The 18972-nt window shown below is 41.3% G+C and overlaps 1 protein-coding gene across 1 annotated transcript in view; it reads right to left on the reverse strand.

Moving 5' to 3' along the window:
• Nucleotides 1-18972, reverse strand: part of SNTG2 (syntrophin gamma 2) — a gene marked incomplete at both ends in the record, with an annotated part of 260611 nt that overhangs the window by 21251 nt on the left and 220388 nt on the right. The window contains one exon of the mRNA XM_081314298.1: nucleotides 3318-3389. Coding sequence (XP_081170424.1) covers nucleotides 3318-3389 — 72 coding nt within the window. The remainder of the gene's footprint in view (nucleotides 1-3317; nucleotides 3390-18972) is intronic.

The raw sequence follows: 18972 nt of genomic DNA on the forward strand, positions 1-18972 counted from the left end.
GAAAATGAACTCAAACCTGGAACTTTTCCCTTGTTATGACAGGACCTTATCCAACTTGAAACACTAGGTTTGATTTTAAAAACCAAGAACAAATCACCTTCCAAACTACTTTAAGCCACATTTTCAGTATTTCCACTTCTTCAGTTTTAAAGTGCCATGCTTTTGGAAACAGGACAGCAAAGAGGCCCATTCCTATTTCCAGGCCCCATTTCATGAAGCATATATATGCTAACTTAAGGCCAAGGCCTTAAAAATAATGGGAAAGAAAGATTTATGAAAAATTATAAATAGAGATAAATACTACAAGTTGACTAATCTTGATGACCCTTAATGATATAGATTGTCAGAATGAAGCTTAACAATATGTGATAATGAGCAGAAAACCCCAATAGCAGAGACCTCAGGATGTTCATTTAGACTTAAAACCACTTTTACTACTGGTTTTAAGACGCTAGTAAATTAATGATGCCATGAAGAATCTATTATGGTAGTCTGGAAATGAACTACAGTTTCCAGCATTCCTCACCACTGACTACATTGGGGGCCACTCAAATTAACAAATTCAGCAAAATTATGTGGCCCTAGGCCATAATTTCTCCCTAGAATACTGACTAGAATACATTTGGAAAGATATATTTGCAGTGTTGTCTGTTCTACAGATGTATTTTAGCCTCTGTATACATGCTTCTGAATAACAGTAAATACTGTGTACTGTAATATTAAATATTAAGGATCAGAATATGTTCTAATTTGAACATGGGAGGGCTTCACATTATTATTTTGGGAGAGAATCATGGGGCAGGGGAAAGAACCATTAGCCATGGAATAGTCATATGAAGGTACTAACAATAAGCTATGCCAATTTAATAAAGAAAAATCATCAATGGATTTAGAATAGGTGGCATCAACTGGCTGAGTTAGAAACTGCTTATAGATGGATGGAAGACTAACAGAGATGTCAGCTATACCAGCCAGCAACTGGTCCGCACAAACAAGCAAAGCTCCATCTATGAGATGCAGGCAGTACACAAAACCACACATCCTCTGGTCCATGGAAAAACGTCTCTCCATGGAAATGGTCCCTGGTGCCCAAAAGGTTGAGTACCTCTGAGGTAGACAAAGAAGTGAAAAAAATATCTTAGGAAAAAAAGCAATTCAAGCAACTTTTGTACTGTTGCCTAGAAAGCTGTTTGAATATGTCCATGAAGACACCAAAAGTCAACCATCACTTGGAGGACCTTTCACCTGGAGCAGTCAATAGCAGAAGAATTATGCGGACAGATTCTCAGAGATTTAGTGCACTGATATTTCATGACTGATAGAGAAACGGAGACCATACTATCTATTGCTGAACTGCCAATGAGAAATTCCACAGCTAAAGAGCCTCTATAACTGCCTGCAAAGGGCTGGGGGGGGGCGGAGGAGCAATTGGAGATATTTAGGGTCCACCAGGAATTCAATCAAAAGTTGGTTTGCGGAGGACAGATCAGCTTCTTATTCAGAACAGAAAACAGCTTAAAAGAGTAAATGGAACCTGAATTTGTAATGGGGAAACCTTAATCTTTCTTGAAAACCACATTTACCCCAACTTAATTGATTTGCTTTAAGTTTCCTTCATTATCATTTATACTGAAATGTTAAGGGAAGAGAGGCTAAAGTTGCACACCGACGCTTTTGTATTTCAGTTAATGTATTCATGAAGACTGACAATTCAGTATTCATTTATTAAAATGTCAAAAACACAAAGTAGTGAATGCTGAGCAATTTATTTCCATTTTTTTCACTCACCAAAATAACATCCAGTGTTAGAATTTTCTTTTATTGTGTTGTTATTAACTTTGCCAAAATACGTAGGCAGGAGGAAGCATGAAACAATATGGAAAATTATGTATATTTTTAAAAAGAGGCCAACTGATCTACTAATGGCTTCTGAAGCATTCATGGGGAAGCAGTTTAGAAGAGGAATTGCTAATATTCTGAGTATAAAGTTTAATCTTTCCTTTCTCTCTTTAGGGGGACGCGGTGGCTCAGTGGGTTAGGACGCTGAGCTTTGTCGATCAGAAGGTCAGCAGTTTGGCGGGTCGAATCCCGAGTGCCGTGTAACAGAGTGAGCGCCTGTTACTCGTCCCAGCTTCTGCCAACCTAGCAGTTCGAAAGCACATAAAAATGCAAGTAGAAAAATAGGGACCACTACGGTGGGAAGGTAACAGCGTTCCGTGCGCCTTTGGCGTCTAGTCATGCTGGCCACATGACCACGGAGACGTCCTCGGACAAGCGCTGGCTCTTTGGCTTTGAAACGGAGATGAGCACCGGCCCCTAGAGTCGGAAACGACTAGCACGCATGTGCGGGGGAACCTTTACCTTTACCTTTACCTTCTCTCTTTATAAATCTAAAATCTATACTAGCAAAAAGGTTACAAATTTTTTTTAATTTTTAAGTTTCCAGAAGTTTTCATCTGGCTAAGTGGTTAAAGAAACCCAGAAAAAAATAACAGAATGGAAGAGCAGATGTATTGGTGATATTAACTGTTTTAGTGTTTTACAGTCTTAAACAATTTATTTAAAAAGTCTGTCATGCAAGCTAGGTGATATTAGTTGTAGTACTGTATTATTAGGTTATTAGGACCTGGCTTGCATTACAGAGACCTGGTTGGGCCCAGAGGGCGGTGTCCCTCTGGTTGATCTTTGTCCATCGGGTTTCTGGGTGCTGCACCAGCCTCGGGCTCAGGGTAGGGGCAGAGGAGTGGCGGTAGTCGTGAGGGAGACCTTATGTCCGCAGGAGGCCACAGTTGTCCAAATAGTCGGGTGTGAGTCCCTCCTCCTGAGATGTGGCCCTAGAGCTCAGTTGGGCTTGCTGCTGGTGTACTTTTCGCCTAGTCGCGCAGCAGCAGCCCTGTCTGAGCTTCTCGACATCCTCTCAGGGTTGGTGATTGAGTTCCCCAAACTTATGGTTTTGGGTGACTTCAATCTACCATCCCTGGGGGGATCATCTGAGTTAGCTCGGGAGTTCATGGCTATCTATCCTATTTATTCTGATTGGCAACTATTCTGTTGGTTCTTCAGTTTACATGAGACCCTTTTGCCCAGAAATACCATCAACAGTGAGAACTTTTGCATGAAACATTTTTCTAGGACTAAGCTATGGATAAAACTACCAGATGAAAGCGATACAAAAGGGCAATGTCACTTTTGCATTATACAAAATCACAACAATTTACTGCTAATATTGGCTAAATTTATTCTGACTAGGTTTTAATTCAGTAAATAATTAACATAATCTTCTATATTGAATATTTTGTTATTCATAACTTACCTACCTTGTGAATTTTAAATAGAACCTCACAGAGGTTATAGGTTTTTTCAGCTCGTATCCAGTCTAATGTGCTTACCTGTAGAGCCAAAAGAAAATGTTATTACACTTTCATACTTTTTTTTGCTTAACAAAAAATTCTGCTATTATATAGGGTTTTTTTTCCATTTCTTTCCAAAATTGTTAATCTTTACATTTTTATACACTAGTTAGCTGAAGGCTGTGCACTAAGTTCTTTCAACAAGAGATGAACATGAAGTTAGAAACTAGTATTTGTAATGTTTTAATAGTTTTTCCTTTTTAAAAAAAAGAAAAGAAAAATAGTGGAGATTTTGACTTAGCTAGGAGATTCAAATTCTTTGTGCTTTGTTTATTACTATTTTCTCATCAATGATATACTGAGCACTATCTGTACAATCTCAATAATCCTTTTGTACACTCACTGTTACTGTATTATATCTCTGTGTAAAATATTCTTTTTCTCCTTTCACTTGTTCACTTTTTCATTCCTTTTTTTAAAAAAAAAGATTAATCTGTAAATTAAAAACAGAACAACCCTTCCACATGTATTTTTTTAAAAAAGCAGAGAACTTGTTGATATATAATTCCATACATGTTATTTATCCTGAAGTAATACTAATTGTATCCCATCTTTATACAGGAAGAACACAAATATAGAGGTGAGTGGAAAATCTGGGCCTTAAATATTTTTTACGCACATGTCCTATTCTTCTTTTGTGAAAGTGTGTTATTTGCCAAGAAAACTTCCAAGTAGAAGTTCCTAAGCTGAGTTAGCTGTGTTTGCTTTGACACCGGGATAGCATTATGCATACATAGATTATTTTCTGGAAAAACAGCAACAGCAAGGGCTAGATTCAGCATATGATGAACTATGTAACTGCTACCATTAGATTTTTTTTTAAATACAGAATGAGCCACTATTAAATAACTGAAACCAAAATGCTTTGTATAAGCTAGTTATGGGGGAAAGTAATTGAATGTCTTCAGTTCAGGAGCATCTGGTGGGGGCTTGGGTGTGGGTCAGAGTGACACACTGGTTTTGCAATATTGCAATACAAGCTGATGAAAGCAGGAAGAGTCTCTGGATGTCATTCCTTCAAGTTGATCTGTTTTTGGTATATTGAACTATAGATTGGTAGAACATACTTTTCACTCTCAGTTTTGGGTGACAGAGTTGTAGTTGAACTTATATAAATTTCTTTCTTTATTGCTAGACTTTATTGCTAGACCCAGATTGTTGGGGGCAATTAAGCTGACTTTGTAATAATGTCGCTTGGGTGTGTGTGTGAAAGCCCTAATAAGCAGGCATATACATAGAATGAAGGCTACTGCTAAGCTTGTAAGCCGCCCTGAGTCTTTGGAGAAGGGCGGGATATAAATGGAATTTAAAAAAAAACACAATAAAAGATTACCTAGTGTATTTAGGAGCATTTTTATTTGCACACTCATTTAAAGGTGATTGAGAAAAAAATATATATTCTAAATAAAGGATATTCTAAGTATTGTATAAATAGTACTATAAAAATGAATGAAATAGTGAAATTTGTGTTAGTTATGTATGGTCAACATTAGTACACTGGTGATGTTTTATAAGCTCTCAAGCACTCATAATACAGTGGAGAGAAAACTAAAAAAGAAATTGACAGTATATGTATTATTTCCCCTGAAGACCAGTGGTGGGATTCAGCTGGTTTGTACCACTTTGGCAGAACCGGTTGTTAATTTTTTGTTGCCCAGGCCCAGAAAGGACTTCCAGAAGCAGTATCCACACAGAGAACCGGTTGTACACGTATTTAAATCCCACCTCTGCTGAAGACTGTCATACTTTTCCAAGCTACAGAATTCCACACAAGGCACTATGCAATAATGTTTGTGGGTGTACATTTGTGTGTGTTTCTATTCAACAAGAAACTAAGAAAATATATGTCTCCAAATTTGAAACTCTAGGGAATAAGCTCTCCTGAATACAATAGGATTTCCAACCAAGTATGCATATTCAGTAAAGCAATAATTATTCATTTATGATTTCAGAATTAGTTTATGTGTCCAAATGCAAATACTTTCAGTGTTTCTGAGATATAACACTGGTAGAGCTCTAGGAAAATGAAAAATTTCCTTGTATCATTTCTGCAAAATGATTTATTAATTATCATATTTTATCATTTTTAAGATAGTCTGAATATCCTTATTTCAAGGGGCTTGAACTCGATATTCTTTGTCTTGTTAATGTATTATCTGCAAACCAGTGAGACTTGCCTATAAAACAAATCTCCCAGGATTTTCCCATTACTATCAAATTTAAAATCTTCTAAAAGTAAACATAATTAAAATGAATTAGAAGTGGGAAATGCCTGGTAATAGCTTATAGAGAATATTCTCAGTTCACTGTTTATTTAACGTGATAGAGTCTAGAGGTCAATAGTCTGAAAGACTTTTGCTGGCAACAAGACAAAAGCATAAAACTTAATTTTCAATCCGTAATTAGCCTCTTGAGCAATTATGGTTGCAAAATAATTGCAAAGACTATACCTACTTAATTCTTGAAAAGTTGTTTAATCCTAAAGAGTCCTGTTCAATCCCATTTATACAAAGTGCCCTAACTTTAACTTCTTATAAAGGCAAAACAGAACCTGGTATCACTAAACCTGTGAGCTTTTATAATTAATATACAAATGAGACTCCATTTTAGTAGTTTGATTGATGGGTGAACAATTCAAAACATAAGCAAGGCAAAATTAAAGCTGTAGAAGAAAGCACTATCTTACATTAGTATTTTTTTCCCAAAGCTGATATAAATATATAAATTGATTTTAAAGGCAGCTCATTAGAATTGTTAAATCTGCTACTAGAGGAATTAATTTGATTTCCCTACAGGTTCTGAAAAAAAATCAAAGTAGGAAACATTAGGCTGCTGTTTATCATCAGCCAACTTCATTGTTTAAACACCTTTTGCTAATTTAGTCTGAGCAAATTACAGATTTACAACTTTGCGCATCTGAATTTTTAATTACATTTGAATCACAGTGAGAACATGAATCAAGTGTAAAGAAAATAATGTGAAAATTGCACATTCCTAAAACACTTTGAATGCTATTCTACGACCCACTTGCACAGAAGCACTCTTGAATTCCAATGGCTTCATTTACAGATAAGCTTATACAGGACTGCAAACTTAACATTAACATTTTATTGGATTCATGTGGGACCTAGTTCTGAATAAATATATGAGAGTTTGGAGTCAAATTGTAAATGTTGCTAGTCAGGAGGTTTAAAAAAACAGGCTTATTTTGGACAATTTTATTGTGTTTAATTCTGAAATGAGAGGTAATTTTGCACATGACCTGAATTAGTTGTAAATGGTCATTACATTAGTTTTTTGTTCAGAGTGATCTGATGTGCCTTGGGCAACAATCAAATCACCAAACATACTGTGGTGATTCATCCCCTAATTTATAAATTGGAATAATTAAAGAAATCAGCAATAGGAAGAGTAGGTGGAAACGTCACCTACCGCAACAGCTGAAGCTTACCTTTCTGCAGATTAGAGGAGAGCTTGCTATTGCTATTGCTATTGCTATTGCTATTGCTATTGCTATTGCTATTGCTATTGCTATTGCTATTGCTATTGCTATGCTTGGATTCTTGCTCCCAAGTTAGATTTGGGTCTGGAGTAGCCAAGGTTACCATCAACAGCTACTTAATCTTTCTAGCTGGTTTCCTCTTTGGGGGGGGGGGACTTTTGTCTTCATAGGAATAACATTTGCAAGAGAAGAAGACAACAAGAACTATTTTTCCTGGATATTGTGATCTGCAGAGGAAACCATGGCAGGCAACAACCCCAAATATATTGAAAAATAGCCCATCGTAACCAAGTGCTTCACTACTGAAACAACACAAAAAGAGCTGCATCAGAACATTATTCGGTCAAGCAAAAATACACTGCAGTACTCCAAATAAAGCAGACCATTTATATACAATCTTTCCCAACGCAATGGATACTGAGGCAACTTTATTTAAAAGGGCCTAGCACACAACCTTTTATAACATAGGCATCACAGCCTATGAAAAGGATAATTTTCCCATACATATATTCAAAGCATCCCTGAGATAACCAATGGACTATTAAAAAGTTTTTGTACTGGTCACTGTAGCAGACAAACCAATGAAATTCCTCCTCCCCCCCAAAAAAATAAGCAAACTGAAAGATCTAGTTAGCAGAAAAGAATCAAAAGGAACTATCTACCGTAACAATATAAGGACTATAACAGCCACTACACAGGACAAATGGATAGAACACTGGCCAGCAAGCAAATTGTTTACTGAATAAATCTCCAGACAATTTCTGGGTAATATACTCACACATTTCAAAACAGAAGATTATTAAATGTTCCAAAACTAATAAATTACAAAATAAATAGGTCTAAAATATTTTAACCTATGACTTAATTCTTTAAAATAGTATAAAAACTTGCTCCAAATCAAATTCTTAGAACAGACATGTCAAACACAATGCCCGGGGGCCGGATCCGGCCCGCGAAGTGGTTTCCTGTGGCCCGTGAAGCCATCCTGGAAACAGTGAGGGAACGGCCCCCACTGCCTTGGCCCTGGCCCAGAGACCCTCCTTCTGCCAGAGACCCTCAGATCTGTCCCAACCCTGCCCAGGCCCCCATAGGCACCCTTGATGCGAACAATGTAGAGCTGGCCACGCCCACCCAGTAGGCCATACGCACTTTAGCCACACCCACCCAGTAGGCCACGCCCACCCAGGCCACACCCACCCGGCCCCCTGAGGGCAACCGCAATGCTGATGCAGCCCTCAATGAAATTGAGCTTGACACCCCTGTCTTAGAACATACAGAAATTATGTAATTTGTCATGTTGGGCAGATTCACTTTTCCCTTTAACTTGGCTGCCCTAACTGCAAAGAAAGCAATCTGTTGTGTCACAATCGAGTTGGTACCTTTAAGAGGAAATTCAATGTACTTTTAACATTCCAATTCCTCATATCATCAAGGAACAAAAATAATTAATGATCCCTATATTTAGCTTACAACCAGCATTCTAATGTGTAATGTGGCAGATGTGCTATTTTATTTATTTATTTATTTTTTTATTTTAATTCCATTTATATCCCGCCCTTCTCCGAAGACTCAGGGCGGCTTACAAGCTTAGCAGTATTTCACCTGGTTTGCAAATAAAGTCTATCTTGCAATGGGATAACTGGGAATCTGCCTTTTTGCATCACTGTACACATTTGCTCAAATCAGACATAAGTAAAGGTTATACGATCATCACTTTTTATTGAAAGGACAAATACTTTTCTTCTTGACATTGGGATTTAATTATTGTGAAGTTCTTGGTGCTCCTTGAGCTTGGTTGTTTTCTTGCAGATGTTTCAATACCCAGTACCCATTACCCTATATCAGGCAGGTCAAACTGCTGGCCCGCAAGGTGGGATGCATCACGCCGAAACTATGCCTACCCCATTGCCGGCAATGGGGAAAAAGTCCCGATACGTCATGTGACGTCGTGAGTTTGACATGACTGCCCTGTATCATCAGTGTTAGAAGGGAGTGGGGTTTGCTCTCTGTTTATATACCAGTGACTTGCCCTGTCAGTGTGGGTGGGTGTGTTCTTGGTGGTTCCTTGATTAGGCCGTTGTTTACTGTTTGTTTGTGAGTTGATAGTTCCTTAGAACAGGCTAAGTCCAGAAATGCTATACTGTGTTTCCCCGAAAATAAGACCCGGTCTTTTTTTTGCCTCCAAAAGAAGCACCAGGTCCTATTTTGGGGGGAGGGCTGCTGACTTTTCCAGTCACCTCCGGCACCAACAGTCCTGCCCAGCTAGCCCACTTTTTCTGCGGCTGAAGGAACAGCTTCATTCTGCAGCTCAGAATGGAGCTTGGGCCTGCATTTTGCAATCAGACCTTTCCAGAAGGCCTCTGCAGCTGATAACCGAGCAATGGATTCAGTCCATAGCTTGGTTCTTGGCTACAGAGGCCTTCCAGAAAGGCCTAACTGCGAAATGTAGGCCTGGGGGCACTGCAGAAGAAGTGTGTTGGCAAAGAGAGGCCTGGCTGCAAGGTAAGTGGGTGCAGGGTGCCTGGGGCAGCTCTACACTCCCACCCATGCTCTAGCTTGATTTTTAGGTGTGTTCCTTGCCCTAGGGCTTATTTGGGGGGTAGGGCTTATATTAGGGCACCCCCCAAAATGAAGCTAGGATTTATTTTTAGGGTAGGTCTTACTTTTGGGGAAACATAGTAGACCGGAAGTCTGACACTCAGACAAATCAGCCATCAATAGGCACATAGAGATAAACAATTTCTACATACCATTCAAAAGAGACAATCAAAACTAAAACTCCATAATACTTCCTTGCCAGAAATCATCGTAGATAAGTAGAGATTAACACCAAGATTAATACTAGACCAACAATCAAACAATAAGCAGTACCCCAATCAAGGAACTACCAAATTCTGTGATTGGGGCATTGCTTATTTCAAATAGTAAACAACAGTTTAATCAAGGAACCACCAAGAACACTCACACCACTTGTATATAAACAGAGAGCAAACCCCTCTCCTTTGAAGTACTGAGGATGTTACTTAGCAGGATAATGAAATGTCTGCAAGAAAACAGCCAAGGTCAAAGATCACCAAGAACCTCACAGTTCAATTCTGAGCTGCAAATATCCTCTTCTATTGCATTTAATTCTAGCTAGCCATTTCATTGATTTCCTAACCAACAGAACTTCTATGTCCATCTGTCCTTTAACATGTAATATTCTTTGTCTGAAAATATATATTAATGATAGATACAGTGAAAGATCTCCATACCAGAGCCATCTGGTAATGTCAGTTTGGCAAATATTATGCAACTAGGATTTGTCAAGGTTTTTTAACCATCTGCTCATTTAAATAAATCAGAGGAAGCATATCTCCAATTGTTTGGGTTAACCTAACCCAGTAATTAAACAGAATAAAATAGTGGGCTTCTGAGTTCATCTTAGTAGGCAATCTGAGTTCGACTCTGATGGCATTGCTAGGGAAACTCTTGATGTTCCTAAGATTAAATATAGAAAATGATTTTGGACTGTTTCAATTCCCTTAATTGTAGCAAAACTCCATATTTGACACTAAAGGTCAGCAAGAACAGCATCTTTGCCTTAGAAGTTTTCATGATTGTAAGTGAACCTAGATCCCTTTAATTAAACAACCTATTCAAGATTTAAAGACATGCAATTGCCTTCAGCTAGTCCCTTTTTAGCTGAGAAAAACTGAGATAAAGAAAATATCCAACCTATCTTATTTTATAGGAATTTTAAAATCACTTATTATGTTTCCTTTCCTGCCAAAACCCATCATTTTTGATTTCATACTATTAATTACTAGATGGATAAGATACATCCCTGAATAACAACTGGCCATTAGGAGACATGATGAAAATGCATTAATCTCTCTACCCACTGATGAATTCAAACTTATTTCAGCTAGAAAAGTGTCACCTTTTAGATAAAACAAGATCTAAAATGCTAGTGAGTTCCTGGCTTGTGTGAGTTCATGGAGGCATCCTAACAAATCACTCATCAACAGACATACTGATAAAACTCACTCACATACCATTTAAAAGATACAATCAAAAGTCTAGGAAGAAAAAAAGTGGTCTAAAATACATCCTCTCCAGCAGCCAACAGTCAATAAGCAGGACACAGAGCCAGATAAAGGATCAGGAACCTCCCAGAAACCTGGGAGTTTGAGGGTTCTGTGCCGTATCTTAGCTACTGCTAACAATGCGCTCTTCTGGATAGAGTGCTCTAAGGTTGTTCGTGGGATGAGTTGGGAGCCATTCTCCCGGCTTAGGAATCACAGCCCCAAGTGCTCCTATCACCTCTGGGAGCACTTTATTTTTCACTTCCTTTCTTGGTCCTCCTTCAGGCCTTTATTCTCATCCTCCATCCTTATATTGCTGTCGCCTTATGTTACTATCACTACTGCTGTCTTCTGCTCCCTACTATTACCACGATGTCTGGTTGATTGGCCTGTACCTGGCTGTCTGGATCTGGAAGTCTCAAAGGATCTTAGTTCTGTTATTCTCCATAATCTTCTGTGGACTCTCCCATGTGGAATTGGGAGGATTTAGCCCCTACACACTAGGGACGCGGTGGCTCAGTGGGTTAGGACGCTGAGCTTGTCAGAAGGTCGGCAGTTTGGTGGGTCGAATCCCGAGTGCCGCATAACAGAGTGAGTGCCTGTTACTCGTCCCAGCTTCTGCCAACCTAGCAGTTCGAAAGCACATAAAAATGCAAGTAGAAAAATAGGGACCACTACGGTGGGAAGGTAACAGCGTTCCGTGCGCCTTTGGCATCTAGTCATGCTGGCCACATGACCACGGAGACATCCTCAGACAAGCGCTGGCTCTTCGGCTTTGAAATGGAGATGAGCACCGGCCCCTAGAGTTGGAAACGACTAGCACGCATGTGCGGGGGAACCTTTACATTAGCCCCTACACTGTGCATATGTTCCTGTATACAATGCCAGCTACTTGGTTGTGCTGTTCACTGTACGCTGTTCCTGCATCTTACACCCATGTAAGTATTATGTGTTGGGCTGTCTTTGAAGACTTTCTGCATAATCTGCATTTTGCATCCTGTCTAGTGTGACAGACCCAGACTTGTATAGATTTGGTGTTTAGTTCTTGTGCTAACATGATCAGTGCCTTGATGCTGTTCATAGCCCAGCCCTTGATACAATTTCTCAATGTCACCCACCTCACTCATCTGTCAATACTTTATCCCATGGAAAATCTTGTTTGTCATGGTACTTCCTGTGCTTGATCTTCCTTCCATGTCTGCTGTTGCCTCACGCATTGTCTCAGGAGCTCATCTTTGGATGCCATCTTGGGTGTGATGCTGTGAATGATGTACGCATTGATGCTCTTGGTTTCATTCAGGAAAACAGCATTGACCCTTTCTTTCTGGCTTGTGTGCAGACTCTAGTTGTTGGATTAAGCATGGAAACCTCCATACATTGTGAGACCTGCTAGAACTTCACATCAGCAACTTTTATGCCCTCCTTTGGCCAGCACATTATAGTGGTAGGATATCTGATGACTGCAGGGGATTCGTGTTGATGGTGTGGGCTTTATTCTTCCTAATGAGCTTATTCTTCAGGACCTGTCTTTTTGTGTAGCAATACTTGGATATTGCTGTCTTCCTTGGCTCTTCACCATGGTTCCCATGTGACTATGGGATACCAAGATACTTGTAGTTGGTCTGAAGGTCTGCTATGTGTCTCACTGGTAGTTCCACCACGTCAGTCTTAACTACCTTCCCTTTTTTGATTACCATCTGGCTGCACTTCTCCAGCGTGAAACATACATATAAACAGGGCTTTTTTTTCTCATAGAACGGAGTTCCGGCAACTTTTTTGGATGGAACCTTGTAGGTTAGGCAAGGCAGGTTGTATGACATGTGTGAGTTTATTTAATTAATTAGATTTGTATACCGCCCTTTCCCGAAGGACTCAGGGCGGTTTACAGGGTAATTAAAACAAGAAATACAAAAGTTAAAAACGATTAAAAAAAATTACAACAGTCCCTGAAAAAGTAAAAGCCCCCAATTAAAATTAAAATTAAAATTCTCAGCCTGGGCCAGAGAGCTCAAAGAGCCAGGTCTTCAGGTCCCGGCGGAATGAACGGAGGTCGGGGGCAGTCCTCAGCTCCACGGGCAGCTGGTTCCAGAGGGCAGGCGCACCCACTGAGAAGGCCCTCCCCCTGGGTGTTACCCGCTGGCAATCTTTTACCAGCGGCACCCTGAGAAGACCCTCCCTGTGGGAGCGCACTGGACGAAGGGAACTTGATGCTGGCAGCAGGTGTTCCCTCAGATATCCCTCAGAGTTCCAGCACCTTTTTCTTTTACAAAAAAAGCACTGCATATAAACAACCAGCAAATTTTGCCCTTCCATGCACTGATGTTATCTAAAATGATAACAAAGCATCTGCAGAAAAACAAGCAAGCTCTGAGGACAACAAGAACTCAAGAATAGTGCCATTCAAGCTGGCAAATGAAGCTATTGTAAGTGAAAAATATTTTAATGGTGTATTTCTTTTTTTCATCCTGCCATGGCAATAGATTCTCACTCAATTATCTACTGTCTTTTGCTTTGATCTTTAAATAACTTCCACTTGTGGATAGCTCATATTCTAATGGTAAAAGGAATTACTGAATAGTAAAAAAAAAAACTTTCTCCATGCAATTTCTTTGCCTTATTAGAAGCAAATACTGTATATATCTATGCATGAATGAAGAGGTCCCAGACTTTGCCTTCCAAACTGAAGTTCAGTCCTGAAGTTATGGGTTTCTGCTTTTTATCTAAGAATGTAAAATCCACCCACTATGCTATACATGTATTCTCTACCAATCCTTTCAACATGTCTCCATTTTATTCCTTCTCTGAAAGTGATTTTGAAAGCATAGCACTATATATTTGATGTAGAGCCTAATTAGTGGCACCTCAGCTTCAAAAGATCTTACAAAAAAGTCAGGTTTTGTCTCTACACTTGTACTCACTTTTGTTTTAAAAAGCCTTTGAATTTTATTACTTCCAGCCTTGTTTTACTCTGTTTTACATCATTCAGTTCCCTATTAGGAAGATCTGTGTGTAAAATGAGTACGAGATCAGAATTTAAGACTAAGTGATCTAAATACTGGAAGCTACTTTGCAGTTTATTGACTGGGATCTGATTAGAAGAATATAAAGAGAGATACTTTGGTGTAGTGGTTAAGGCACCAGGCTAGAAACTGGGAGACTGTGAGTCCTGCCTTAGCCATGAAAATAAGTTGGGTGAACTTGGGCCAGCCACACTCTCTCAGGCCAACTCACCACATAGGGTTGTTATTGTGGGGATAATAGGAGGAAGATGTTTGCCACCTTGAGTTATGTGTAAAAGTAATAAAAGTGTGATATAAATAAATAGTTGGGTGTGCAAGTGTGCTATGCTATATTATTTCTGAAACTATGTTTTGTAGAACACACCTCTTAGCTACACACAATGCTACCTATTAGCTGCTCAGACTGTGTCTGAAGAGAGCTACTTCAGATTTTGTGCTTGGGCCAGTGCAGAAGCACAATATTAGCAAAAAGAATAACAGGGCTATTTTTTCTAATAGCTACTGTGTTTCCCCGAAAATAAGACCCAGTCTTATATTTTTTTTTGCTCCAAAAGACGCATTAAGGCTTATTTTCAGGGAAACACAGTATCAGGGTGATCAGCCCAGCTGGGCACCCCACCCCCAGTGCACGCACAAGTGTGTGAGGGCCAACAGTGTCCAGTAGCAGTCACAGCCCTTGGCGCAGCACAGGCAAGTTTGAGAACGGAGATAGAGGCGGGGGGAGGCAGGCAATCCGGACGTGCTATATGGCTGCATGACTCGCGGGAGGCTCACATAGCAGCACCTGCAGCAGGCAGAGGAATGGGGGACAGGCAGGCGATCCAGATGCGCTGCGTGGCCACCAGCCATGACGCTGCTGTGTGCAAGCTGAGACAGTGGGATGGAGTGGGCGGTGCATCAGGATCGCTTGCCTGCCCCCTGAGCCTCTGCCTGCTGCCGGTGCCACCACGCAAGCCTCCTGCAACCCTCCCACCAGCCAGGCAGCTGTGCAGCACGGCTGGATCGCCTGTCTCCCCACCTCGGCCTCCATGTTCGGACTTACCTGCGCTGCGTGGGCTGTGGCTGCGGATGGACATTGTCAACCCCGTGCACTCACTTCCTCCTGTACTGGCCATGACCATCCCCCCAGTGTTATTTTTGGGGTAGGGCTTATATTAGGTACACACTTAAAAATCAGGCTAGGGCTTATTTTCTGGGTGGGTCTTATTTTCAGAGAAACACGGTAGTATTTTCATGCTGTGGCCTGAAACTGAGTTCAGACACTGCTAGCTCTATCTAACAGTTGAGAGCATGTACGTATAAATGCATAAGCATGATTCAATATGCACATATTTACAGAAAGAATCATAACTGTTCCTAATTAGAAATACATTGTTTGGTTTCCATGGTCTTTAAGAAACACCGCACCATTACTGACTTTGTTTATACAATTTAGAACAAGCACTACTCCTTTTAGAAGAGCAAAACCATCATAACCTTTTGATCATACTCTACAAAAGTAATTTCCATCATCGTTACGGCAGCTTCTGTGAGCTCACTCTTAAAAGTATAGATTTTTTTGGGATAAGGGACTAAAACATCTAACTAAGACTGTAACCCAAGAAAATTGATTAAACCTTTCTGATACGTCAGTTTTGTTTGAAAGGTTCCATTATGATCAAAGTCTTTCTTTTATGTTGACTGTTTTTTAGTGAAATATTTATGCAGTTCTTAAATAATAGACTAACTGGTTTAGCCCTTCAAGCCTGTCAGGGCTGAGTTTCTGCTTTGTCTCTGTAATTCTGAATTCTTGAACAGACTGATCTTGGTAAGAAGAGCCCCTTTGATATTGAGTAGAGATATCAAACCATTCCACAAAAATAATTCTTTTTAACAATATAACTCAGTCTTAGAAAGATCTATATATGAGAAGTTTTTTCGTCCTTTGATATTTGAGAGCACAAAAATCATGGGAAACTTTATGTGAAGGCTGCCCACCTAGTCCAACTCAACTCTTTCTCCTCCGCCTGCTTTCCATTCCTCAGAATTCCCTACAATCAGAAATGAATCCAGCAGTGTGCTGCAGCTGCCAAAAAAGTCAACACAGTCCTAGGCTGCATTAATAGAGGGACAGAATCAAGATCAGATAAAGTGTTAATACCACTTTTACTTTACTTTTGGAGGAGCTCTTTACAGCCTTTGCTGCCTGTCCACCATCTTGGCTCCTCCCCTCCCCCTCCACCCGAATAGTTGTTTGATATTCCACTTTCTAATGTTTTGGTAAGACCACACTTGGAATATTGCAGCCAGTTCTAGTTGCCATGACAAAAAAAAAGATGTTGAGACTTTAGAAAGAGTGCAGAGATGAGCAAAAAAGATGATTAGGGAACTGGGAGCTAAAACATATGAAGAACAGTTGCAGGAATTGTTAGATGTTTAGTGCCAGCCATTGGCAGTTCCCCAAAAGGGTCATCAGATGGAGGCAAAGAGACTTTTTTGCTTCCACTGATGAGCCAAGGGTCCCAGACCCACAGCCCCATTGGCGAGAGAGTTTTATGGTCAAGGAGGGGCCAAGACCCCCCATAAATACCTCTGCACGAGGGGCTGCTCTTTGTTCTCCATTTTCCAGCTTCTTGTTCTGCTTCTACTCCTAGTTAGTTTAGTCATGTAATCCTAGCTTGTTTTGTTTTATTTTATTTCTCTCTCACATGCAGGCATGAATGCTTTCATGCCAAGTATTTCTTTCTCTTTGATCTATCATGAATAAAACTAATATGATTGCATCTCTGCGTTCTGCCTTTGCTTGGGAGCTCCTTTAATGATTCATTGTGAGTCCACCTTACAAGTTGGTAGTCAGAGGATGGTTTAAAGGAAAGCTTCCAAGCCAGCCAGGAACTAACCAATAAGATGTCTGGAGGACCCGGCTCCAATCCATTTATAACAGATGGCAGGACTTCTACTATCGTGACCAGGAGTCATCGATCGAAGACAGCCTCCCTGCCTACATCCAAGACTTCAGTCCCTGAAGCAACCTCAGCTGCAGATGAAAGCACAAATGGCCTTCATCCCGTCAGAGGATCCAGCAGAGCGTCTAGGACCCCTTCACATGCCTCTCTACAACTGAACGCCACAGAGGAGAGCATAGAAGGATTACAGACTGTCCAAGGCTGCTCACATGCTGCAGAGACGGACCTGGCTGAGACCAAACGCCGCGTGAGTAAACTGACTGCACAGGAACGTGAAGAGCTGCTTAAAGAGATCCTTGCAATGCAGGAGGAGGGAGGGGCAGCCCAGGGAACAGCTCAGAAAGCCTTAGAACCCCTGGTGAGCCTCTCCCTAGAGACCACGAGGCCCCCAAATATGGCGCCCGCCTCCCTTAGTGACCCCGGGACCCCAAGGCTTTTGGCGCGAACCCGCCCCCCCAGCTGTGAGCTACAGCTTCCTGGGGCAAGCGGAAACAAGATGGCTCCGCCCACGTGGTCTGGAACAGGAAACAAGATGGCGGCCCCCACTAAATCTAACAAAGACTTGATTTTTTTAAGTCTGGAAAGCCAGCACTCCCTGGCATCCAACCAAAATAGCCAACAGTCCCTGGCATCCAGCCTGAATGACATGCAATTCCTGGCATCCGAGCAAGGCAGCATGCAAAATCCTGAGTTCTCCCCACCACAAAGCCTAAAATGCTATGATAGCAATGATGTCTGTCCAGCCAAAACTGTTACAACGGCTCTCCAGACAGCCATGCAAGCTCTGGCCACTGCCTTTGAGGCTAGCAAGACAGCGGCCAAACAGACATCGGGGGTGCCCACCCCCCCTCCAAGGCCTCCCATCCTCTCCCCAGAGCCCAACTGCCGGGGGGAATCCAGCCTGCAGCCTCCTAACAATCAACCCCCGCGGCCTCCCACCTTCTCTTCAGGTCTTCAGGACCAGCAATGGGCTCCTCAGGGCGATGATGAAAATCCATGTGCTTGCAGCAACAAGAAGGAGATGCCGGCCGGCAAATCTGGGCTCCGCCCCCCCAATGCCTCATGGGAAGAAGGGAGAAACCCTGAACAACGCCCTCCCCCGGGTCACATGGTTTCCGGGCACGCCCACCTGGAGTCAATAAGTAATCAAGAAGGATTCACTTCAGGAGTAAGCATTTTTCCGCTTCCTTTTACATCAATGGACGTGTCAGATTTCTTTGAATATGGGTCTGAGTTCCTAGCTACAGACCTCCCTAGAGATTTTAAAAAGCTGCAACTGGGTGGAGAAAATTACAGCAGTTGGAGTAAAGATATACAGCTATATCTCTTAAAGAATGGGATTCTACAAATGGTTCGAAAACCACCCCCTCCCCCATGGGGACGTCAAGAAGAGCTGCGACACTTGCAGGCTTATTCTGCTCTACTCAGTTCTCTGGACAATAACTTGTTCCCTAGCATTCCAGCTGGTCTCAGAGCTGCTGAGGTCTGGAAACTGTTATTCAAACTATTCAACAGCGATACCATTGGTTCCATCACCAGATATACAACTGAGCTTTATACAACCAAACTGAAATTTGGTGCCAGCATGCCTGAACATCTTGCAAAATTAAAGGCACTCAGGGCAGAATTGATTTCCAGAGATTTTCCTGTGTCTGATGTGAGCATGCTCTCCATAATTTTTACTTCTTTAGACAGGAGTTGGAGCAATTTCATTGTTTCACTTGAAGCGGTCAAGAGGGAAGACATAAATCTGTCCTACCTCACAGGGAGACTGATCGAAGAAGATCGGAGAAGGAGAGATGCTGGAGAATACGCTAGAGTCACCACTCAGCAAGCCAGAAGGGGGCGCCACAACTCAGAGCAAATTAATGCTCTGCTTAAATGTTTCATCTGTGGCTCTGAGGAGCACCTCAAGAAAGACTGCCCCCATCAACATCAAGCCCCTAAACGTGGTCCCAATCAAGTAAGAAGCAAAGGGGGAGGAAGGGGGCGTGGCAGGGGCAAGGGAAATTCACTGCATACTTGTTC

The sequence above is a fragment of the Vipera berus genome, assembly GCF_964194415.1.
Source record: "Vipera berus genome assembly, chromosome: 1".
In the NCBI taxonomy this organism is placed as follows: Eukaryota; Metazoa; Chordata; class Lepidosauria; order Squamata; family Viperidae; genus Vipera; species Vipera berus.